This window comes from Pristis pectinata, chromosome 5 (assembly GCF_009764475.1).
Source record: "Pristis pectinata isolate sPriPec2 chromosome 5, sPriPec2.1.pri, whole genome shotgun sequence".
NCBI lineage: Eukaryota > Metazoa > Chordata > Chondrichthyes > Rhinopristiformes > Pristidae > Pristis > Pristis pectinata.
The window spans coordinates 51,743,543-51,769,845 of record NC_067409.1 but is presented as its reverse complement, the minus strand read 5'-3'; the positions used below and the strand labels follow the sequence as shown (position 1 = coordinate 51,769,845).

Below are 26,303 nucleotides of genomic sequence, written 5' to 3'. Positions count from 1 at the left end.
TATAAAAAATGAAACAAATTTACTTGAGATAAATTAAAAACAATTAATTGAGAAATATTGGAATTGAGCAAAATAAAAGTGACTTGCCTTTATCATCCTTTTGATAGAAAAGAAGTGGCGCTGAAACTTTTGGAAAGCATCAAGTTAGATAAGTCGCTGGGACCGGATGAGATGTACCCCAGGTTGCTGTGGGAGGTGAGAGAGGAGATTGTGGAACCTCTGACGATGATCTTTGTGTCATCCATGGAGACGGGAGAGGTTCCGGAAGACTGGAGGGTTGCGGATGTTGTTCCCTTGTTCAAGTAGGGGAGTAGGGATAGCCCAGGAAATTATAGACCGGTGAGTGAGGTAAGTGGTTGGTAAGCTGATGGAGAAGATCCTGAGAGGTAAGATTTATGAACATTTGGAGAGGTATAATATGATTAGGAATAGTCAGCATGGCTTTGTTAAGGGCAGGTCCTGCCTTACGAGCCTGATTGAATTTTTTGAGGATGTGACTAAGCACATCGATGAAGGGAGAACAGTAGATGTAGTGTATATGGATTTCAGCAAGGCGTTTGATAAGGTACCCCATGCGAGGCTTATGGAGAAGGTGAGGAGACATGGGATCCAGGGGGACATCGCAGTGTGGATCCAGAACTGGCTGGCCCACAGAAGACAAAGAGTGGTTGTTGAGGGGTCGTATTCTGAGTGGAGGTCGGTGACCAGTGGTGTACCTCAGGGATCTGTACTGGGACCCTTACTATTTGTGATTTTTATAAATGACCTGGATGAGGAAGTGAAGGGGTGGGTTAGTAAGTTTGCGGATGACACAAAGGTTGGGGGTGCTGTGGACAGTTTGGAGGGCTATCAGAGGTTACAGAGGGACATAGGATGCAGAGTTGGGCTGAGAAGTGGCAGATACAGTTCAATCCAGATAAGTGTGAAGTGGTTCATTTTGGTAGGTCAAGTATGTTGGCGGAATATAGTCTTAATGGTAGGACTCTCGGCAGTGTGGAGGATCAGAGGGATCTTGGGGTCCGAGTCCATAGGTCGCTCAAAGCGGCTGCGCAGGTTGGCTCTGTGGTTAAGAAGGCATATGGTGTATTGTCCTTCATCAATCAGGGAATTGAATTTAGGAGCCGTGAGGTATTGTTGCAGCTATATAGGTCCATGGTCAGACCCCACTTGGAGTACTCTGCTCAGTTCTGGTCGCCTCACTACAGGAAAGATGTGGAAGCCACAGAGAGGGTGCAGAGGAGATTTACAAGGATGCTGCCTGGGATGCGGAGCATGCCTTATGAAAGCAGGTTGAGGGAACTCAGCCTTTTCTCCTTGGAGAGACAGAGGATGAGGGGGGACCTGATAGAGGTGTATAAGATGATGAGAGGTATTGATAGGGTAGATAGTCAGAGGCTTTTCCCCAGGGCTGAATTGATGGCCACAAGAGGACATAGGTTTAAGGTGCTGGGGAGTAGATATAGAGGAGATGCCAGAGGTAAGTTTTTTACTCAGAGAGTGGTGAGTGCGTGGGATAGGCTGCCAGAAATTGTGGTGGAGGCTGATACGTTAGGGTCTTTCAAGAGACTGTTAGATCGGTTTATGGAGCTGAGTAAAGTAGAGGGCTATGGGTAAGCCTAGTAATTTCTAGGATAGGGACATGTTCGGCACAGCTTTGTGGGCCGAAGGGCCTGAATTGTGTTGTATTTGTCCAATGTTTCATGTTCCATGTTCAATTTGGACTACTAACCCTACTCAAGTGAATGGTGTTGCACTTCATGCACCAGCCATGGATGAGTGATGCTGAGGAACCATTTACAAAATATATTGGGCCTTTCAGATTACCATGACTGAGCACTGCCCTTGGATTCATTGCTGAGTCCGGCGAAAACCTAGAGGTTAGAGGCTCCAACATATTTCTGACTTTCACATTGAAATACAGAGGTATGGAAGTCAGGAACAGCTAGCTGGTGTTTCTCCATGGAAGCAACTGTGAACTATCATCACCATCAACCCTATTGTGCTCTTGACTTGCGTGCTATGGTCAGTTTCAAAAGTCCAGGAAATTCATGAAGAAAATGATAACTCCAAAATTATGTTGCAATTATGCTCTTTGTAAACAATTACTGCATGTTGCATAACAAAATTTTGTAGAATATGAAATCACAAGAACAAAATAAATGCAGATTCTGGAAATCTGAAAACAGAAACAAAATGCTAGATGTACTTATCAGGTCAGGAAGCATTTATGGAGAGAGAAACAGAGTTAACATTTCAGGTTAATGGTCTTTTGTCACATCTGTGTGTTGAAAGCCACCTTTCCTTTCACCAGGGAATTGCACACAACCAACCTAGCCTGTCCAAATTGTAAACACAGTTTAGCCAAACAGAACCAGCTTTCTGATGAGTTTTCATTTTTGGCCAGATTTAAACCCATATCTAAACCCAAGTCCTCTTTCAGGCTAAAATATGTCCAATCAGTCAAATTGCCTCTTTCTGTTTTTTAAGCATTGAATGAAAGGTTTTTATTAGGAGGATTCTCTGTAAAGAAGCAAATGATGGGACACTGAAGTAAAAGCTGGATGTATAATGGGCACTATGTTACCTTAAGGTGAAGTATGGTAAGAATTCTAATTTCTATAATTTTAAGCAATGAATGGGAGCTGATAACAAGTGAAGACATTCTATGATGGGGTTCCACAGGAGGAGATTAATGTGCTTGAAGGGTGATTTCTGGCCCTAATGGAATCATTTCAGAGGTTCAGTTTAACACTCAAGTCATGGAAGCTGTTCAGAAGAACTCTGCAGTAATCAAGAACATTCAACGTGGCACATTCTTGGATGATGCAACTTGCTTTTCTTACCTTGCCTGGTTTGCTATGATTAGCATTTCTTTTCCTGCAGCATTTGGTGATTGAGTGTCAAATATTAGAAATGGCACCAATTATTCTGACGACCTCCTTCCATTTCTATTCTGCTTTCTTCAAGTTTCACTGCCTGTATTCTGTCCTCCCCGTGACTTTTTGAAGGGGCAAAGTCTCATCACCATGTGTCTCTGTTCCTGCAGCAAACCTGACTGACAGTGAATAGGCAGGCAGTTTCCTGGTTTACTGCTAAGGTCTCATGATGTCTAGATGCTGGAGGCATTTAAAGCTTGTAGCAGCTTGTTACTTACCACTGCCAAAAAGATGAATAGCTAATTAGAAGCATTTCTGGTGATTCAGTTCACCTACAATATTTTAATAGACTTAACTCTGTTAAAATACTGTAGGAACACTAGCAGTTCAGGTTGACAGGCCCTGTCCATTCATACTTTTGGATGAAATCTGAGAGGAAAATCCAAACCTTTCTATCTATTGCACAAATGGTAAGTGATTCCTATAGGCAATAATTGCCAACATTCACTTTGGGGTGCATTCCCAGCACACCAACTAATTTTAAACATGATGATATCTGGGCACAATGTACTATTTAAGGTAATAGAGTACCTTATACTAAATGATGTTTTGGGTTAGATAATAAACTTTGGTCTCTAGTATAGGGAGCCAAATGCAGTTGGGCAGTGTTCTGTTTTCTGGCTGTGACCATTTTTCAGTTCTCTTTGGTTTGCAGCACAAAATGGCCTTTAAACTGGAAACCTCCCTCTAACAATATATCAGTATATCTGCAGAGCCAGTGCTGGACTAATATATGTAGATGCTCTTCAACATGAATACTCTCACCTAACTCAAAAGATAAATAAAAACTTTAATGCTCTAAAAGTCATAGACATTTCTTCTGATTTGGAGAAATAACTTACTTAAAGGGTTTGTAGTTCTTTGAGCAATGTGATATTTGAGCTATAATTTTTTTCCTATTGTTCTACAGGAAGTTGGAAGCATCATTGGAAAGGTTAGTGCAGTTACTTTTAATTCTCTATCTTTCAGTTTTCAACATGTCTGAAGAAGGTTGCAGTCACTGTATGAACATTTATTTTTCCCTTTTATAGAAAGGAGAGACAGTGAAAAAGATGAGAGAGGAGGTAAGTTGAAGCTTGTTTCTCTTCAATAAAAAAGATTGATTTTTTAATGGTATTTGGACAATGACTTATTTTGATTCATAGAGTAGTGCAAGAATCAACATTTCAGAGGGATCCTGTCCGGAGCGCATTGTAACGATAACAGGCCCAACAGATGCCATTTTCAAGGCCTTTTCGATGATAGCAAACAAATTTGAAGAGGTAAGCAAGCATACATTTTTAAGTTTTAAAGACATATTCAATTTGTTCAATTTAAAAAATTTAATTTACTCATTTTTCAGAATCTGGGCACTGGCAAAGCTTAACAATTATTGCCCGATCCTAGCTGCCCTTGAGAAGTTGGTGATGAGTTGCCACCTTGTACTGCTGCAGTCCTTCTGGTGAAGGTGCTCTAGCACTGTCGCTGGGGTGTGTTTCGGGACTTGGAGCTATGATAATGAAAGAAATGAGATATATTTCCAAATCAGGATAGTGTACAACTTCGACTTGTTGATTAGATTGGCAATAGAAATAGGTCAGAAGAAAAAGAAATGTTTTTTCTTTTAAAAAAAAATGTTTTTAATACTGACTGCTTGTGGTATTTATGATCTACACGACCTAGTAGGTCTTGGGATAATTGCAGGTCTAGGCTGTGTGTGATATCTCACTGGTCCTGGTGTTACTGGGGCATAATGTAGAAAAAATGTTAAATTATCCATCTCCTATTTGTTGCTTTGACTTAATGTTGACTTATGGATATCAGCAACCGGTTAATACAAGGCAGCAGACTGTGATGCCACTGCTGTCTCCAAAATGCCATTGCTTGCCAGCATTTAGATGGTTGACAAATGAAGAATGACTTGGAAAAAATGCTGGGGGCACTACCAGCCCTGAGTGCACTTTAACCTTTGGGGGCACTACCAGCCCTGAGTGCACTTTAACCCATCATTGGTCACTGACCCAGGAGAAGAGAATTTTATGCTCTCTACATTATAACAAGGAATAACTTTATTAACAAAGTCTTTACTGACATATACTGATGAATTTAGACATTTTTTGTTTAAAAACTAATCGCCTTTTAAATTTGAGAAAAAATACCATTTTCTATTGAATGTTTACAAAAAATTAGTTTTATTGATATGTGCAAATAATGTACACCAAAAGGTCTTCATAATATCCACAATTATCTTATTAATAAAATCATTAATAAAATTACCGATAATGATAGCAATAATACTTAAATCATGTTTTACACAAAAAAATCAGAATCAACGAACTCTTATTACGGAGAGAGTTTAAAAATATTTTGCTGCACCATGATGGTGAAATGCAGTTGAATCAGTAAACACTTTGCAGCACACATTCCATGCATAAAAGCCTTTTATTATTTCTAAATGGCCTTGACCATATTTTATGCTTGTGGAAACTTGCACTATTGGACCTGTCATTGAGGTTTATAGAAGTGGTGTCTACAAACTGTAAATAATTATGCCTTACTATTCAGCTTAATTCTGCCTTTTTAGTCTGATGCTTGTTGCTTGAGGTTTGAGTATATCATAAAAACCAAAGCTTCATTCACTTTTTTTCAAAAGTAACCATTTTTGAACAGCATTTTTGTTTGATTTTTCTCCTTACCCCTGTTGTTAAATATCAAAAATTTATTATCGCCAAATTTTGCTAATGGCGATCAACTCTTAAGCTTCTTAACTAAAATTGTTGAGTGGGGATTTGTTTTGAAGATGAGCAGCACACCCATCATGGCTATGGAGAGTGAAGGGAACATTTGGTGCTCAGACTTTTCAACAGACCAGACTTTTGTGGGACCACTATAAATGCAAGACGTATTGAGTGGCAGATGCCAACACATCTATCACTCTGACCCATCACTGGACTCCACATAGAGCTAATAGTTAGGATTAGGTTGTTTCTTTGAGTGTATAACATGTTAATGGCAAGGTTGTAGGACATACCCAGCAGGGCATCTTAACTACCCTTAACTGCGGCATTATGTCATTTTGTCTCAGCCTATCAGAGATATTCTCTTTGTGCCACCCATCCCTGTAGATGGAAAGAATTCACACAGAGTCCAGGGTTTACCTTCAGAACAAATTTTCTCTTTGTTACAAGCTGACGTCAACAGGGGAGTCACTCGTCCTTGAACGAATGCTCTCCGATCCAAAGTTTCCATTATTCTTATTACTATTTCTTATCTACTTACCCCACCCCCCACCATCTCTACCCCACATGCGCTAAGTATACATAGTGAGCTAAGCCTTTTGCAGTGTCAAGCTTCAGCACCTATGTGCTATGTGAGCCGTCAAGCTTGAGTGCCTTGTGTGCTACATTAGCCATGTGCAGTTCCATTTTACCTTGTATGAACAATGGCAACCTTCCGTCCTGGATTCTATGGGATTGTTGTTAGGCTGGTGACCAGGCATGAGTTAATTGTAGTTCACTTTAGCCTGCAGTTTGTGGTTTGGGTCAGTTTGAACCGATTCCAGACTTTCTTTGCCTGGTACCAACCCTGCAGAGTCCCCCTTTATCTCTCTGCTACATGATCATCCTCTTGTTCTCCACTAGAGTGCTGCAGAGCCACTTCACTATTCCCTACTACAATCACCTCCCCCATCTTCTCTGCTACCTGTACCAACCTGTATCTCTCTTCCCAGGTTCTGATGAAGGGTCTTGGACCTGAAACATTAACTGTTTCTTTCTTCACAGATGTTGCCTGACCTGCTGAGGGTTCTCAACAATATCCATTTTTATTTCAGTTTTTTTTTTATTTTCATTTGATCTTTTTGTAACCATGTCTGCTTAATGGATATCAAATCATAGCCACTTGCCACTACTTGTGCTGTTGGTTCATGGATTTTGCTTGAATTGCTATGTGCACTTAGATATAGAGTTCTTACTTTGGTCATCTTAACTCCTTTCCAAACACTAACATCGTCTGCTGGTGTATTGTGCCTCCATTTGCTTGATCCCTTCTCTTCTTGCCTTCCTCTTTTGCTTTCGACTTTCCTCTATTTTTTTTCCCACTGATGCCCATATCCTGAAAATGAATTAATAAACACGTGCAAGTGGGGAGGTGGAGGCAGGAGTGATGAATCCTGGCAGCAGTCAGGTCCAATGAGACTCCCCTCATATTATTTGGTGATACACAGCAAAAATTGATTCCTTCTTTATACATAATACTAATAGTTTGGAAGCTATTGGTATGTGAGCCTGCCATTAAGAATATATATCTTTATTTTAAAGTCACTAATGTATTGTAATCATCTTGACCCCTGTGTTTCAACTTTTTAAATAATCTGTTACTTTTCCACATATATAGTGGCCCAAATTTTAGAGGAAAGGTTAGCATTTCCCAATGTAACTTCAGCAGCTTTGGGATATACATGGAAACTTTGATGTTCCAAAATTGTGGTCAGCTGCTCACCATCATTTCTCTGACAGGACTCTAATTTTCGATTCCACTTGGTTCATTGGGGAGCCCAAGGTATGGTAAATTTAGGTTTTTATAATTGTTTGAGTGTGTTTAAATGTCTTAGTTTTCTTTTTAAGCTTTTAAATGAATTCCTAGTGTTTTGGAATCTTTCTGAGCATTGCAAATGTTTAAGTTATTTTGGACAAATTTAAACAAGATGAAGGCTTGGCAAAGCTGGTTGTCAAATATTGTTTTCACCTTTGTTGTGGGCCTGCCATATTTTGACCACCCCATGTAATCAGATTGCTCTTCAGAAAGCTCTTTCCTAGTCCCTGGTAGGATAAAAATGCACCTTCTTCACTTTTTGTAGTCTGAATTGAAAACTTAATTCAGAAATCATTGGATCCTTGCTGACTACAAATTCTGGCCCGTTGACTCTTAGCCATCTGTATGAATTCTGTGAGTATTCACTTTCCATGGCATACAGAATGAACTTCTGTCATCATTCTTGGCAGCTGTATTTGGTGTAATCCCAGATATTCTGAGTAGAGGATTAAAACTTTAAATGGAATGGTAAATCCTATACTAATTCTGACTGACGTTTTTAATCACAGGATATAAATGCTTCAATGACAAATAGTACAGTGGCAAGCAAACCACCTGTGACGTTACGTCTGGTTGTTCCAGCAAGCCAATGTGGTTCTCTCATAGGCAAAGGAGGTTCAAAGATTAAAGAAATCCGTGAGGTAATGCATCAGAAAAATATAAATTGAGTAATGTTAGCATACTCCTGTTCCCGATACAGGGGGAGAAAGTGAATATATTTTATTGCTTGAATGACCAGATTGTGATTTGCAGCAATCTAAACAAAATTAAAACCTGGCCATCTTTATACTTAATAATGCCAATAGAAATTTTAATTTGCTGTTCCCAACTGCATGGCAAATCACCATGTGTTACTACTTCCTGCCACCTCCACTTCATCTCTCCAGGCACATACTTCTCCACTCCACCTCATCCACCAGGATGTACAGATCAGAATCAGTGAAGCAGCAGGCACATGACCGCCCCTGCACAGCCTCTTGCTGCCACCTCAGCAGGTAGCAGCAACACATTCATGTCTGACAGTGGAGAGTGCCATTTAAAGGCTGAACCCTGACACTACTTAGCACAGGAATGGGTCAATGGATGCATGGGATTGAGCCACAAATGATCAAGAAAAATACATTAACAATTCAAAGGTAGGAGTGTGCACTCAAAACGTGCATGGACATATCTTGTGATCATGATCCAATGCTGTATCCAATGTATATTGTCATAAATAGATGTGCGATTATTGCAAAGCAGTTTAGGAGGGATTCAGTTTCCAGGCACTTCCTTTAACTAACTTTTATGATCTTTCAGGTTTTTTGCAGTGTACCAGTACTGGGCATTGTGTTCAATATACAGGTGCATCACTCATTGTACATAGACAAAGTCCAATGAAGTTAATTTACAACACTATTGTACTCTCACAACTCATCTGGTCTTTCTTTAAATTCCACACATCTTTGATATGAGTGGCATCAAATTTATTCACACTGGCTGCTAAAAGGATATAATTATGGTCTCTGATGAAATAAAGGTGAATAATGAATATCTTTATATTAGATACAATGTTGCATCCTTCAAATTAAATTAAACATTGTTGAATCTTGTAGACTGTAGGTATAGAAACATAAACCATAGAAATCAGGAGTTGGCCACTTGCACTTTGAAGTCTGCTCAGCCATTCAATGTGTTCATGGTTAATCATCCAAATTCAGTACTCAGTTCCAGCTTTCTTCCCATACCCTTTGATCTGTTTAGCCATATGAACTACATCCATCTCCTCCTGAATATATTTCATGATTTGGTCTCAGTTGCCTTCTGTGGTAGAAAATTCCACAGGTTCACCACTCTTTGGATGAAGAAATGTTTCCTCATTTCGATCCTAAATGACTGACCCCTTACTGCCATCAGGAATATCCTTCCTGCATCTAGCCTGTCAAGTCCCATCAGAATTCCATAAGTTTCAATGATGTCCCCTCTCTTTCTTCTAAGCTCGAGTAAATAAAAGCCCAATTTCCCCATTATCTCTTTACATTTTCAATTCCAATGTCTCAGGAATCAGTCTGGTGATCCTTCACTGAACTCCCTCCATGGCAAGCACATCCTTCCTCAGAGGGCTAGACCAAAACTGAACATGGTATTCAAGGCGTCGTCTCATCCAAGCTTTGTAGAACTGCTGTAGGACATCCCTCCTTCTGTACTCAAATCTTCTTGCAATGAAGCCCAATATGCCTTCCTAATTACCTGCTGTGCTTACATGTTTACTAGTGACTAGTGTACAAAGGCACCCTGGTTTTGTGGCACCTCCCCCTTTCCTAATTTCTCACCATTCAAATAATAATTTGCCTTCCTGTTTTTGCCACTGAAATTGATAACCTGACATATAGCCACATGATATTGCATCTGCCATGCATTTCCCACTTACTCAACCTGCTCAAATTGCATTGTAGCCTCTTTTCACCCTCCTAACAGTTCACACTCCCATACCCACCCAGCTTTGTGTCATTTGAAAACTTGGAGATTTAATACCCTCATCTGCATCATTAATATTTATTGTGAATAGTTGGGGTCCCAGCTCTGAACCCCGTAGTACCCCACTAGTCACTGCCTGTTGCTCAGAAAAGGACCCATTTATTTCCCAATCCCATGTGCTTTGATTTTGAACATCAATCTCTTATAATGGACTTTGTCAAAAGCCTTCAGATCTCCCCCATCCATTTGATACGTTACATCCTCAAAAATTTCAGTAAATTTGTTAAGCATGATTTTCCTTCTGTAAATCTATGCTGACTGTGACCAATCCTGTCACTGTTTCCCAATGCTTTGGTATTACGTCTTTAGTAATGCAATGTAGCATTCTCCCCACTACCAATGTCAGGCTAACTGGTCGATAATTCCATTTTCTCTTTCCCTCCTTTTTTAAATTGTTGCTTTATGTCAGCTACCCTGTAATCCGTACAAGTTACTTCCTTAAGTACTCTGGGTGGAAGACTGATCAATTTCCCTAAAACCATCTCCCAACTAAAACTAGTTTCCTTACTTTCTTCCCATTCACTAGACCCTAGGTTCTCTAACGTCTTGAGGAGATTACTCCTTTGTGAAGGCAGACCCAAAGTACTTGGTCTGCCATTTCTTTGCTCCTCATTATAAAATCCCCTGTATCTGAATGTAAAAGTTCTATGTTTGTCTTCACTAAATCTTTTGTCTTCACACATCTATAGAAGGTTTTATAGGCAATTTTCATATCCATAGGGAGTTGTAGTCACAGAGTTCAACACAGAAATGGGCCCTTCGGCCCAGGCTTGTCATCTCCAAACATTTTGTCCATCTGCACTAAACCCAATTGCCCACATTTGATTCACATCCTTTTTTATGCCTTTCCTATTCAAGTGCCTGTCTAAATGTCTCTTAAACGTAGTAACTGTATTTGAATCCACCACCTCCTTTGGCAGCGAGTTCTAGATATCAACCACTTACTGTGTTTTAAAAAAAGACTTTCCCCTTTAAAACTCCTCCCCTCCCCTTAAACCTGTGCCCTCTTGTTTTTGATGTGCCTACCATGGGAAATAGATTCTGACCTACCCATGCATCTTATAATTTTATATATCTCTTTCAGTTCACATTTCAGCCTCCTTCGCTCCAGGGAAAACAAGCCCAGCTGGTCCAATCTCTGCCCATGACTAAAGCCCTCCAACCTGGGCAATATCCTGGTGAATCTCCTCAGCACTCTCTCCAGTGCAATCACATCCTTCCCACAGTGTGATGTTCAGTACTGCACACAATACTCCAAGTGCGGTCTAACCAGTATTTTGTCAAGTTGCAACATAATATCCCATCTTTTATATTCTGCGCCCTGACCCATGAAGGCAAGCATGCTGTCTTCACCACCCATCTACCTGTGTTGTCACCTTCAGGGCACTATGGACTTGAATCCCAATGTCTCTGTTCATCAATATTCCTTAGCATCCTACTATTTACTGTATGTGTCTAACCCTGATTTGACTTCCCAAAATGCATCACCTCACACTTGTTGGGATTAAATTCCATCTACAAACATTCTGCCCAAATTTCCATCTGATCTATATCTTGTTGTGGCCTTGGATAACCTTCCTTGCTCTCCACAACACCACCAATATTTGTGCCATCCGCAAACTTACAATTATTCTTCCTACGTTCACATCCATATCATCAGTATATATAACAAACAACAAGGGTTGCAGTACTGATCCCCATGGTACACGACTGGTCACAAATTTCTGATTAGAAAAGCAACCTTTCTCTGCCATCCACTGCCTCTTATCACCAAACCCATGTTGAATTCAATTAACTGGCTCACCTTGGATCCTTTGTGTCTTAACCTTCTCAACTTGCCTACCATGCAGGACCTTGTCTAATGCTTTACTACTGTCCATATAGACAGCGTCTACAGCCCTGTCTTCACCAATCTTCTTAGCTACCTCCTCAAAAACATCACCCAAGTGAGTGAGGCAGGATTTCCCCTGCAAGTTTATTCTCAGTCTATTTCCCCCTCATAATTAATCGCTTGCTCCTCCTTCACTGAGTTCCAAACAATTCCCACTCTGAATGTTTGGCACTTCTTTGTACCAAATTATATATCTCCTCCTCCTTTTCTCAAATACAATCCCTAATTTCTGTTCTTGGCCACAGTTGAGTTCTCCTTTCTCTTATTTTTGTGTCAGACCAATCGAATAACTCTTGCAGTTTATCCACATGCTCCTTAAATGTTTGCCATTGCTAATCCGCCGTGAACTTCATAAATTGCATTGCCTATCTGAGCCAAATCTTGCCTCGTAAAAATTAGTTTTGTTTATTTCGATTCCAGATCCTAATCTCAAAATCAACCATATCTCTCTCTATCTTAATGAAGAAATCTACCATATTATGATTGTTTCTCCAAAAGGGGCCTTGCACAGCAAGATTGCTAATTAATCCTTTTTCATTACACAATGCCCAGTCCAGGCTGGACTGTTCTCTAATTGGTTCCTCCATGTATTGGATCAGTTAGTAATGTGGATAGATTGATCTTTAGTCACCTATGATTACAGTTGTATCGTTATTGTAGATATATTATGCTTTTATTCCTTATTTTACAAAATCCAATGAGATTTCAAATTCATTTTATAGGACTCTATAGCATTATCCTCAAGGCATACTTGGAAATCCTAGAAGTCATACAATCCTAGAAGTTCTAACTTTGACTTGTACAGTTTTGAGGAACTTGTTCTGAAATCAAAAAGAATTGTTGCATTTTTAAAATAATATCAGGACAATTATACACATCTTATATATTGAGAAGTGTTTGGAGAAAATGTGCTTTTCTTCAAGTTTTGAATATCAAGTCATTGAATTAATTCATGTATGTACTTTATAATTATTAGATTGAAGTTGTCATTCAGCTCCTTTATTGTATCTGTAGAAGGGTATTTAAATGCATTAATTCATTTCTGTTTATAGACCACAGGGGCCCAGGTACAGGTAGCAGGTGATATGCTTCCAAACTCCACAGAACGGGCAGTTACTATTTCCGGCACACCAGATGCCATCATTCAATGTGTAAAACAGATCTGTGTGGTGATGCTAGAGGTATGATATTTGGAGAAATGCAAAACCTTCCTTTACCTTTACCTTTAATCTTTGCATTCACTAACTCGAATAATGATAATTCTACAAGTATTTATTTTGTCAGTAATAAAAGTCAATTGCTATCAGATCATGTAACTAAACTAGAAAATGGATTGTGTTAAATCATAGAATTAATTTGTAACTATTAATCATAAAGATTGGCTTTTAACCATCAACAATATTGAATTGCACATTGGAGTTAATGCTATCAACTGTTTTATGAATCTAGTTACAAAAGCAAGTAAAAGACCTTTCTATTTAGTAAGAAGATATGTAAGTAAAACATGGCTTCTATTGCTTTATGTTCCTTGTCTTTAGTCCCCACCTAAAGGTGCCACAATTCCCTATCGCCCAAAGCCTGCCTCTGCACCCGTCATTTTTGCAGGTGGCCAGGTAAGAGCAGACAACATTTTGGCTTCTGCGGGAAACCACAGCATCTTGGCCCACCATCAGCCAGCACCTGTTAGTTTTTCAAATTTTTTTCTGTCTTCTTTCTTGTCTTAATTAATAAATTAGAAATTTAGTATGCCCGTATCTTATTTATGCAGGGGGAGACTAATAACTTAATTTCTGTTAATAATTCTATTTTTTTCCATTTTTCTTAATGTTATGAGATAAGAGAGATAAGATATCTTTATTGGTCACATGTACATTGAAACACACAGTGAAATGTATCTTTGTGTAGAATGTTTGGGGGCAGCGCACAAGTGTCGCCGCACTTCCGGCGCCAACAACCCATGCGTCTTTAGAATGTGGGTGGAAGCCGGAGCGCCCGGAGGAAATCCACGCAGACACGGGGAGAACGTACAAACTCCTTACAGACAGTGGCCGGAATTGAACCTGGGTTGCTGGCGCTGTAATAGCGTTACGCTAACTGCTACACTGCCGTCCTAACAATCTTAATTTGTTTGTCTGTTTTAACATAGTAAACGACCTGGCTTTAATGTTATTAGTGAATTTATAAATTATGACTTTTATATTATTGACAATTATATTATTATTAGCATATTAGTCTTCCCCTACCACAAATAATGGCTGTTAGATCGCAGAATGAAGAAAATGCATGTTTTATTATCTTTCTTAGTTTTTGTATTTTAAATGTAACTATCTTTCTAAATAGCTTGTTTTCTTCTATTTTGTGGAATTGATTGTCCTTATATATTTGATATGTTTCATTAACTATCAATTATTTCAATGTTTAAAATATGTGCCATAGGTTCTAGATAAGCAGCAGAGTAGCTAGCAGTGGACATTTGCTTATTTTGCCTCTGCGCTAAGCCAATGTATGAGTTCTCTCCTTTCCTGAAGTGGGTCTGTATCATGCAGAGCAGGAAGGTTCCACGTTCAGTTCTAGATCTACAATGAGTTCTCAGCTGTGGTGGTAGGATGGATACAATTGATCACAGTATCCTCATGCTACAGGTGAAAAAGCAAGCTGATTCCTGTTTGCATGGATATCAGATTGGGAAGGAGAATCTTGGCCTGAGATGCCCCACAGCTGAAAGTTTTTTCATAGACAGTATTTTGGAATTGAGGACTCTGGGTTTATGGGTTTTAAGGTGGCTGATGAATCCAGGTGGGAACTGCAGACTCTTCCACAGATGGGACAGGAAGCAGCTGACTGGGTGGGTGGGTGCAAAGTTTGTAAGGTGGTGCACTCCTTCTGTTGCTTATTCAGCCTTCTGTGCTCTCTCGTTGCATGGCCTTGAGATTCGCAATACCAATCCAAATCCCTTCTCTACTTTGAGCGGTCATGGGCCAGAGGTTCCAAGGCGTCAAGGGGAATGTTGCACTTCTTCAAAGAAACTTATCATTAAATTCTTTTTCTCTCTCTGCCTGGTAATCTCTTGCCATGATAGAGCTCGGATGAGAACATGTTTTTCGAGAGTATGGTGCCTGGCGTGAGAACAACATGGCCTGCCCAACGTAGCCGACTGAGAGTAACCAGCGCCTCAGTGTTGGAAGAGGACACTGACATTGGTTTGCTTATTCTTCCAGTAAATTTAGAGGATGTTGTGGAGACAAGTGTTCCAGCATTGCCAGCCCCAATGGAATTACCCTGTTGTATATGTTGTAGATCATGGGAACAGAAGAAAAGGGAAAAAAGATTGATGCAAATTTATATAAAGTCTGACTGAACTCTTACCTGTCCTAAAGAACAAGCTTATTCCATTAACTTAAGGCAATTTTTCTTAAGTGCTTTAAAATGAAACAATTACTGTTCAATTTTAAATCTAGCTATTATTTTATTTCCAATTTTTGTTATTGTTTTTCATTTTTTTGTGGTATAATTTTTTTAAAGTACGTAGATAAATTTAATTGCACATTTTTAACCTCTTGTTTTAGGCATACACAGTTCAGGGACAGTATGCAATTCCTCATCCAGACGTGAGTCCTGTGCACTAAAATCATTGCCCTCTTACTTATTTGTACTGGGCGGCATTTACTTTCTGTCATTAATAAGTGGATGACGGTGTGCCCTAATCCTTGCTATGTGTAGTATGGTAATACATATTGAGTGTTAAATACTTGAAGTTTACTTTATGATATATATGTTTTTTAGAAAGTACGTTGGCCCAGATACAAATCATTGATTCTGCATGATAATATATCAGGCTTAGTTAATAACTTAAATGTAAATAGTAAAGCATTAACAATAGTTATTTAATATATAACAGTAGAAATGTTTTAGCCTTAAGTTTACGTTTTAGTAGTATAAAGTGATTGTTTTTAAACTATGTATTTAAGTTAATTAATTCTGTTTTTGTTAAAGAAATATGGTTTCTGTATTCTGATATAATTCCATTTGATTGGTTAGCTCTAATTTCCCATCCTGCCCTGCAGTTGACCAAGCTTCACCAGTTGGCTATGCAGCATACCCCTTTTACTCCCCTTGGGCAGACCACCCCTGGTTTCCCTGGTACGTACCCTTGACTCCCTGGGGATGTCCTTTCTCAAAGCACCTTTATCTCCCATGGTCATTATATCACTTAATTAAATGTGGTCAATGACCAAGTTTCCTGTTGTCACGTTTAACTGTGACTAATTTTATAATTACCCTTGTAATAAGCTATATCATTAATAGTTATCCATTGCTGTCTTGTACCTTTGTTAACAGCTTTCTTGTTTAAAAAAAAGTTGTAGCATCATTTAAATGTAATGTTTCTGTTATTAATTCCAATGTTGTAAAACGATGTCTTGTTTAATGTGTTCCCTGAATTTCATTTTGTCCTAGTATTACGCATTTATGTAATAAAAAAGCTTTGATATTCTCATTAACATACATCTGTTGCATGTTACATGAAAAGGTTGTGTATGATATAGACAGAAATAACTAAAGCCTGCTAAACAATTCTCCTCTTTCCTTATTATGTTTAATTTCAAGATGTGACTGTTTGAATTTTTGTTTCTTCTAGCAAAATAGTTTCCATTCTAACTCTTAATACAAACATGTGCTGTCCCTCTGTCCCTCTCATCATTCCCAATCTTTGAACTCTTTTCTCAGATTTTCTTTTTACCCCCTTCGTGTTACACCTTGTCAGATATGTCATTTTCCCTTTTCACCTGAAATACTTCACATTTTTATATTGGTGTCTTCCTCTCTTTTCATATTCTCTGTACATCTATTACTTTTTCTCCCACATCTAGAATTCTTCTTTTTGTTTGTATCTTTGTTATTATTATATAACTTTGTGTTTTTATTTTTTAAATTCTATGTAACTTTTTCTTTCAACCTCTTATTCTTTGTTGTTGCCTCTCTCTATCAATGCTTTAAATCTTTTAAAACATCCTTGTTCTTGGATGTCTGCCAAGAGGTTGGTTATAATAGATTTTCTTTTTTTTGTACTATTAACAGGACTGGATGCTACAGGTCAGACCAGTTCCCATGAACTTACTATTCCAAATGATGTAAGTACTCCTAAATTATCTACATTCTCCCTTTTCATTCCTCCTTTTCCTAATCATCACATTTATTTATCACTGTAAATAATGTCAACCTTCAGGCATGTTATCTGTTGTTGCAGTACATTTTTCAAAAAATAATTAAAATGGTGGAAAGGTAACCCATGACCGTGCATCTGTTCTTATCAGCTTATCCCTACTTCTATGTTAACGTCAACTTAGTTTTAAAATTTAAATTGATACTTTCCTTGATGAACTTTGGTATTGCGGCATGTTTGTTTCGATGAGACTAGATAGAATTGGAGACTTGCACAAGACTGAAAAACAAGCTACAATGCTAATAGCACAATTACATGAGCTGGATGTATACACATGTGGCTGGCTCTTGCTGAGTTTGTCAGCATTTGCAATCAGCCTTTTAAATGGCCGTAAGTCCTGGAATTTGAAGCATGTGCTTTCAAACACAGGAGTCCAGGATTTACTGAATAGCATTATGCTGTGGAACCTCCTGTCAGACTTGATGCAGGATCTGAGGTGTATTGTCATTAAGGGGGATATCAAACCTGTGGGTTGGGAGGTAAAGGGGAAACAGCTTTTATTTAAATGTTTGCATTAGTTTAATGTTTCTAATTATTTTAGGTATCTTATGTGTTACATTAACCTTACTGCTACATTTTAAAAAAATCTTTATTTCTAATTTCTATATACTTCTGTTTTAAAATTTTAACCCTATCAAGCAGCTGCTTCAACTGTTCCCCTCATCAAACAGCTTTTTTTGAATCTTGAACAAAATACAAATACCTGCACTTTTATAAATACATATATGTTTTGATTATAAACCCTCTCTAAACTCCCAAATCAGTTACTGTTTTTTTTCACAGTAAAAACTTGCATGCTTTGAGTTTATACTATTGATGTCCTTGAAACCAAACTCTGGCAAAAATCAAATGGAGTGAATGAAAATAAATATTGGAAATTGCACAGTGGTAAGATAGTTTTGCTATAAACCCTCGGTGGCTGCTTCTATTAAACATAAGACGTCATCTAAGTTGACATTGATATTGATACCATTGATGGATTTTTAAAAAAAGAAACAAATAATTCTAAGTCTCTTAAATAGAATAAACATACAACTGGACCACTGGAGATGGCAGTGTTCTAGTAGAATCGTGACATAGTTATGCATGGAGGGAGGCTATTTGGACCATCAGTTTGTACTAGCTCTTCATCCCACTCCACATCCTCTCCCCATAGGCCTATAAATTCTTTCCTTGGGTGCTTTAATGACCACTTTGACAGCGATCTTCGAATTATTGCTGGAACCTACCAACAATAAGTCACATTTCATTCACTGAGTAAGGAATTTTGTCCTGTTGTTGCAGGGGATTAAAAATTGCCACATCATTCACTTATGAGTCAAAATTTGTAAGAATGAAAAATGAATCATAAGACCCATGAATTGTATGCAATTTCCAAAATATACCTTGATTTTTCCAAAATAAAAGTATTAAAAATACAACATTTAGTGAACTGAATGTGTTGTGCTCGTATCAATGAGAGTTTTGGCCTAAAATTTAGGCTAATGATTAAACAGTCTATCATTTCTCAGCATGATTTAAAATGTATGCCTCATTTTAAATCTGTAAACAATGCTTAATTATTTGATTTATATTTATTTTACTTATAATATTTCTAATTATAGATTCAAAATAGATTTTACTGGCCTGGTGGTACAAGCGCTGGTGACTAACATCATATTGCATATCTGCCTCTGGGAAATTTTTGTATTTTTATCCTGTTGCCACCAATAGTCAAATATTGCATGTTTCCCAATATGAAAATCAGTATGCTAAATTACCAAAACAGCATAGACCTTTCAAAGTACAACATGGAGTAGACCTATTTGTAGTTTGTTTGGAGTTTGGGCAATGAGTGTAGAAGGATCTAAAGAAGAAAAGTTGCATAAAATAGAAATGGACAGCTAGCAACGGATTTCAAGAGAAAGAGAGGCAGGTTGTCTTTTTCTGATGTATTATCTCTTCAATGCCTGTCATTTTCATTCCAGAAACATCTCAAAGCTCTCCACACTGAATTAAAGATAGATTTTTATATTAAGCTTTTTTATCATATTATGTTATGCTTTCTACACTAAATGTAATTAAAAATCATGTATAATTTCTGTAGCATTCATTCAAGAAAAAGTATTACTCTAAAATGTGAAGGTTTAACATAAAGAACTAGTAAGTGAGGGATCAAGTTCACCATGGCTAGTTTCTTGTTCAGGTCCAAGAACTCTCAAAGTGGAGAGATGTAGATTCTGTACAGATCCACTAATGGAGTCATTTCCCTAGGCATAGATTGGCAGCATTTCATCTTCAGTGTCTAAGAGAGCTGTGAGCACACTAAATAAGGATCTCCAGTCTATTTCCAGGTAAAGTACTTTGATAAGAAGTTCAGTGGGATACCTGGCAGTTGTCAGCTGATAGTAGTTCTATTGAATCGTCATATGATTATTCCTGTGAACACCCTCAGATACTTAGGGAATTCCTTCAAGCATTGGCAATGGTTAATTGGTTTATTATTGTCACATGTACCAAAATACAATGAAAAGCTTTAGTTTGCGTGCCATCCAGACAGATTATTCCATACATAAGTACTTTGAGGTAGTATAAAAGAAAAACAAAACAGAATGCAGAATATATAGTGTCACAGTTACAGAGAAAGTGCAGGTAGACAACTAAAGTGCAAGGCCCATGATGAGGTAGACTGAGAGATCACAGTTCATCTTCATTATAGAAAAGGTTCATTCAAGAGTCTTATAGCAGTGGGATAGAAGCTGTCCTTGATCCTGGTGGTATGTTTTCTCAAGCTTTTGTATCTTCTGCCTGATGGAAGGGGGGAGACGAGGGAATGAAGGAATGATCTTGATTATGTTGCCTGCTTTCCAAGAAATGGCAGAAGACTTGCTCACTTGTAACCCTCAAATGTTCAGAATGTAAACTTGAAACAGTTAGATCCCAGTGGATTAAGTTGCTGCCTCAGGTTTATGTAATCTTCAATCAAACTATATGCTTCATGGACTAATCTTCATAGTCTGATCTAGGGGCCAAAATTTTACTAATTAGCAAGCTAGAGGCCTTTGTTTCAATTGCCGGTTTAATACTATGCATTTTGAATTTGTGTGCAGCTTTTACTTCAGATCAGTATTAATTAGTAAATTATGTCACTTCTGCACATCCATTTAACAGATGACAATGTCTTTCTATTTTTCTTCCACGACAGTTAATAGGATGTATTATTGGCAGACAAGGAAGCAAAATAAATGAAATTAGACAGATGTCAGGAGCACAAATCAAAATTGCAAATGCAACAGAAGGTTCCACAGAGCGACAGATTACCATCACAGGATCCCCTGCCAATATTAGCCTGGCACAGTACCTTATAAATGCAAGGTAGGTTAGCTGTTTTATTGTTCTTTAAAATTCCAAGGAAGAGCACATCGCATACTGATGTAAGAAGTTGTGCCTTAATTATTGCAGTCAAAAAGAAGAAATTCTGGAATGATGTTCATTCCATAAATAAAAGAAAAATCATAACCCCGGACTGAAACATTGTTTAAAATAGATTCAGATTTTTTCCTCAATACTGTTCATACTAATAATAATTTTAACAATAGCAGCATTTCAGTTGTTAAAAAGTGTTAAAATAGATATCAGAGCTACTGAGGTTGTAGTGAGGTAGCTGTTATCAATGCTATACTGCTACTGTTATTTCATGTAGTCCTTTGGAGCCACAGCATCACTCAATGACTAATGACTTAGCCAGGAGCTTTTAACTGCAGTCTTGGTGTGAGCCCTCCATTTACTGAGTTCATAGTTTCCTGATTTTCTAGAAAATCATGGTGGTACTGAAAAGGGTTCCAACACGATTCAGGCTGGTTTTCTAGAACGGAAAAGACAAACCTTTAGAATTAAGGACATGATGAACTACTACTGAAAAAGTAAGCTGTATAAAAAGGCACATTTTAAAATCATATTTACTAAGGGAATAATACCAAAATATTATCATTAACCAGTAAACTAATGATGATTACTGTTCTTTTAGTTGACACAAACCATTTTTGAATTCATTGCTAGGAAAGTGCCTGTGTGAGAACAAATATTAACTGGAAAAAGCTGTTTTGACTTTGTATTTCTGTGATGATATAGTTCATGAGATCACAGTATTGCCATATGCTTGCAACTCCACTGACAAGAAACCAATATGTGGAACATTGTATTTCTGCTGCACTATCTGTTCCTTTATATGGTAAGCCTATCACAAAGCATCCAACTCTATCCTTCAGCTAACATTCAGTTAGCAAACTCAGATTTGACATGAAACTCAGTCCATGAAATTATAAAAATTCATGTCTTCTGAAAAATCAACAATCCTAAAAAAAAAGCTAACTTTTTCACATAAATAGTCATAATTAATATCTGTTACAAATTTCCCAAAATCTGTAGGGAATAAGTAATGTCTAATTTGTAAGCACAGGAAACCAACAACAATATGCCATTATGTCATCAAAACAGAAGTTAACTTCTCTGGGTCTCATGCAATGCAACAACTTTTCTGTAGATGAAATGACTTCTCTCTGGGCTTGGTGCAACATCCTTCTACTGGTCCAATGTAGCTCTCCCCAGAGTCTAGCACAGTAGTATCCACAGTGGACACTCAGCACCTACTTGTGCCCCTCAGCAGCCATTACACAGAAAAATTTTGAAAACAGACATAAATTTAACCACATCTCTGGAGGACACCTGCAACTGCTGAAAATTAAACTTATTATTGAAAATGATAGCAAAAATAAAAGTCTAATAAACTTGGATGAATGGTTCGAACCCAGTGATTTTATCCCATTTGTGTTTCCAGCTGTCACACTCTGCTTGTTAATTGCATGTTGTCCCAAGTCATTGGCACAGAGCTTCTGTTTACACCAGAGGTTTGGTCTCAGCAACTTTAACATTGTTTTTTTAAACCACTGGGTTGAAATAGTAGTAGCAAAATAATATTTTCCTTGTGCCATGATTCTCCTCCAATTTTGTGATGGCTTCCTCAAACATTAGAGTGAAGCGAAACAGCCTCCATTTGCAAGTGTCCTTTCAAGTTAAAAGTGAACCCCAGCTACAACTAATGGTGCTGGTTTACATCAAGGCTGAAGATGCAGTCAACGGCTGAGTTATCAATGGTTTGTAGAATATTGGAAAAGGAGACAAAATATAATAACAAGTAATATCTCCATGATATACAAAAATTCTGATGTATTCTTGTATCATTGACATTAAGAATTATTGAATTCTATGTACTTCAATTTCTAGTAAGAATTTTGACTTGAAGGAAAATAAAAGTAGAATATGGGTAGTTTGTTCCCCCTTCTGAGTAGTTAAAAAGAAATTATTTTCCATTTAATTATAGAGCTGTTCAAACCTAATTCTTGGAAATTGATAATACTGAAATTGAATATTTGCTTCTGATTTTTACTTCCATCTAAATTAGTTTCAGGCTGAGATTAACGAGTGAGTGTTTTGAGGTCCAAGAAGACCCAACACCTGTTTCAAATCTCTGCATATTCCATAGAGATAAATGAGGGGAGAAGGTATCACCTGGTCAATGGTTGACCTCAGCAGACTGGTCAGAAGGAAAGAGAATTGGTGGGGTTCCTTTTAGTAAGTGGGATTGTTAACAGTGATAAGTTGCACGTGTATGGACATTGGGTGTCTAGCAATGCCCCCTGTGGTTGATCAACCCATAAAGTCACTAAATAAATGATGATCACTTAGATGAGACATTGGATACAGGCCACTACTTTCAGAAGTCTACTTTAGCGCAGGGTGAACAAATAAAGAAGATGGGGAATTAGCAAGGAAATAAAATTGGAAAAAACATATTGGGGAATCTTAAATCTTATGAGTTGGATGGGTTGGAAGTCGATGGTCATTAATTGTGCTATAAGCAGCATGCATCAAAAATCTGGCACCATCCCATCAAATTCCATATTTAAGTTCACTGAAAAGAGACCTTGGGAGAGCAGATTGAGTAATTAATCGATTTATGAAAGTTTGATACATGAATTTCACTAGAACACCATTGACTTTTTGGGTATAAACCTTTAATTTACAAAGTTATTTTTTTATTGGTTAATGAATAGTGCACCAGCCTTCTCCATGTAGGTCCAAAATATCCAGAATACACTCCAACCAGCCTTTTCGCTTTTCAAAATTTCACTTAAAAAAATTTTTCCTTGAAGGGAACTCTATCATAAATCAGTAAGTTACTGTACACTAGATGCTCATTAACAGCAATATTATCAGGAGTTTTGGACTCGGTGTGCTTGGATATCATGAGGATACCAAAACTTTCCAGTGAAACCAAAGAAAGAGCACATCAGCAGTGGATGGAGGTCTATTGACGATCAAAGCCAGTAACACTGCAGTCTCATTGATTTTTTTGAGTGATCTTGTGAAAGATTTTCTTCTCAAAAGTTGTTCTGGGAGGTGGTTGAAGAAATCTTGAAGAAAATTATGTATTAAATGTGAAATTTGTGTTTGCTTTCCAATATTTGGAGGTGTTCATTTGTTCATCACAGTGTGTAGCTCTCCACAGTCACTGCTTATGCAATGCTATCATGGGACCCTGAAAAAGACCATTATGAACAATCAAACCTAGGGAACCCCCATTTGTGCCACTCATATTAGTTATGGATAAGGATAAGACTGGTCCCTGGGAGAAAGTGCTAAACTGGGGGAAGGCTAATTACAAGAGTATTAGGCAGAAACTGGGGAAAGTAGATTTGGGGCAACAGTTTGGGGGTGAATCCTCATCTGCCATGTGGGAGTCCTGCTGGTTAGAGTTCGGGACCAGCATGTTCCTTTGAGGATGAAAGACAATGATGGAAAGGTTCAGGAACCTTGGATGGCAAGAGAAATTGTAAGTTTAATCAAAAAGAAAAAGGAAGCATATGTAAGGTTTAGGAAGCTGAAAAAAGACAAGGCCCTTGAGGAATAGAAAGGAAGCAGGTGAGGACATGAAAAGGGGCCGTGTAAAGTTCTTGACCCCTTGGCAAGTAGGATTAAGGAGCACCCCAAGGCATCTTATACATATATCAGGAGCAAGAGGGTGGCTAGGGGAAGGGTAGGTCCACTTAAGGACATTTAAGGGAAGTGGGAGAAAGCGGGGAGGGGGTAAAACACACCGGAGGGGAGGGTTACCCAAGACTGGAGAATGCAATGTTCTTACCATTGGGTTGTAGACTACCCAGGCAGTATATGAAGTACTGTTCCTATAGTTTGTGTTGGGCCTCACCCTGGCAGTGGAGGAGGCTGAGGATGGACAGGCCGGTGTGGGAGTGGGAAGGGGAGTTGAAGTGTAACCAGGAATTCAGGATGGCCATAGTGGATAAAGCGCAGGTGCTCTGAAAATCAGTCGCCTAGTCTGCACTTGGTCTCATCGATGTAACGGAGGCCACAACTGAATGTAATAGATGGGGTTGGAGGAGGTGCATGTAAATCTTTGCATCAGCTGGAAGGGCTGTTTCTGTCCCTGGATGGTAGTGAGACAGGAGGTGTAATAGCAAGTGTTGCACCTCCCTCACTTATACAGGGGAAAATGCCAGGGGTTGGAGAAGGGTGGGTGGGCAGGGATGAGTGAACCAGGGAGTCAGTGGGAGTGATCCATGTGGAAGGCATAAAGGGGTGGAGAGGAGAAGGAGATGTGGCTAGTGGTGGGATCATCTTGCAGCTGGCGACTGATGTGTTGGGTGCAGAGGCTGGTAGGCTGAAAGGCGAGGACGAAGGGATCTCTATTTGTTCTGTTTGGAGGGGGCAGTGTCAGAGCAGAAGCCCAAGAAATGATGGAAATATGAGAGAGGGCTCCATCAACTTGGCAAGAATAATAGGATTGAGCAAGTGAATGAAAGGAAAGCTATATTTGGCCATCCTGTTGGAGTTCTTTGAGGATGTGACAAGTAGAATAGACAAGAGAGAACAAGTGGATGTGGTGTATTTGGATTTCTAAGCCTGGAACAAGGTCCCATACAAAAATGTTGTTAACAAGGTTAGAGCACATGGAATTGCAGTAATGTATTGACATTGATTGAGAATCAGTTATTGGACAGAAGGCAAAGAGTGGGAGTAAATTTATCATTCTCAGTTTGGTAGACTGTCAAAAGTTGAGTATTGCAGTGATTGGTGTTTGAGCCTCAGCTATTCACAATATACAACAATTTGGCTGAGCGGATGAAATACATTTCCAACTTTCCTGATGATACCAAATCAGGTGGGATTGTTGGTAGGAAGGAGGATATAAAGGGACTTTGGAGCAATTTGGAGAAGCCGAATGAGTGGGTGAGAACATGGCAGACGTGGGAAAACGTGAGGTCATCCACTTTGGCGCACGTAATAGAAAAGCAAAATATTTGTTAAATACTGAGAGATTAGGTAGTGTTGACGTTCAATGGGACCCAGGTGCACCTGTGCACAAGTCACTGAAAAGCAACATACAAGTGTCTAGGAAAGCAAATATGTTTGCTTTTATAATGAGAAAGTGTTGGAAATACTCAGTAGGTCAGGCAGCATCTATGGCAAGGGAAAAAGAATTAACATTTTAGATCAAAGGCCATTCATTAGATTTTTCTTTTCCCACAGATGCTGCCTGACTTACTGAGTATTTCCTGTATTTTCTGAATTTATTTCAGATTTTCAGCATCTGCCTTTTTTGGGCTTTTCTTTATTACCAAGGGTTGATCATAGGGGTAAGGAAATCTTATTGCAATTGTATGAGGTCTTAGTGAGAAATTGATAGATTTCTGGACCTCATGGTAATTATGCAGTATGGGGATAGTGCTGCTCCTAGTTCTTATGTAAAACAATTATTTTTAGTTAAGAAGTTAACACACACTAAAAAACCATATGAAGCAATTGAAAATGCTTCAACAAAATGAATTAGATAAAGTAAAAAGCTCTTATCCTTTTTGTAGCCATTTTCTGCCATTCACATTAACGGGGCTGCTGTCCTTGCATCTGGTTTAAACTGGCACAGGCCCAATGGGCAGATTTCCCAGTGTGAAAGCTGGGGAATCTGTCAAAGTTGGCACTGCAGCCATTGACTCCATGAGGTGTCCCAGGGCAGGCTTTCTGCTCAGTATGTGGCATTTTAACCTATGATTGGGAACAACCCAATTATACACTTATTCACTGGCAGATCTCAGTGGAAAATCTTTTACAT

At 38.5% G+C, this 26,303-nt stretch overlaps 1 protein-coding gene across 17 annotated transcripts in view; it reads left to right on the top strand.

Annotated features, from left to right (window-relative positions):
- zgc:110045 (uncharacterized protein LOC664755 homolog) overlaps positions 1 to 26,303 on the top strand; it is a 160,656-nt gene that overhangs the window by 122,495 nt on the left and 11,858 nt on the right. For 9 of the 17 annotated variants that reach the window (XM_052015478.1, XM_052015477.1, XM_052015476.1 and 6 more), the window contains 10 exons: positions 3,847 to 3,870; positions 3,968 to 4,000; positions 4,082 to 4,198; positions 8,018 to 8,149; positions 12,969 to 13,097; positions 13,455 to 13,598; positions 15,483 to 15,524; positions 15,981 to 16,056; positions 16,993 to 17,045; positions 20,322 to 20,491. In XM_052015478.1, coding sequence (XP_051871438.1) covers positions 3,847 to 3,870; positions 3,968 to 4,000; positions 4,082 to 4,198; positions 8,018 to 8,149; positions 12,969 to 13,097; positions 13,455 to 13,598; positions 15,483 to 15,524; positions 15,981 to 16,056; positions 16,993 to 17,045; positions 20,322 to 20,491 — 920 coding nt within the window. Of the gene's footprint in view, positions 1 to 107; positions 196 to 3,846; positions 3,871 to 3,967; positions 4,001 to 4,081; positions 4,199 to 8,017; positions 8,150 to 12,968; positions 13,098 to 13,454; positions 13,599 to 15,482; positions 15,525 to 15,980; positions 16,057 to 16,992; positions 17,046 to 20,321; positions 20,496 to 26,303 lie in introns of those variants that run through there. The other 8 variants (XM_052015480.1, XM_052015483.1, XM_052015488.1 and 5 more) reach the window with 6 other exon arrangements.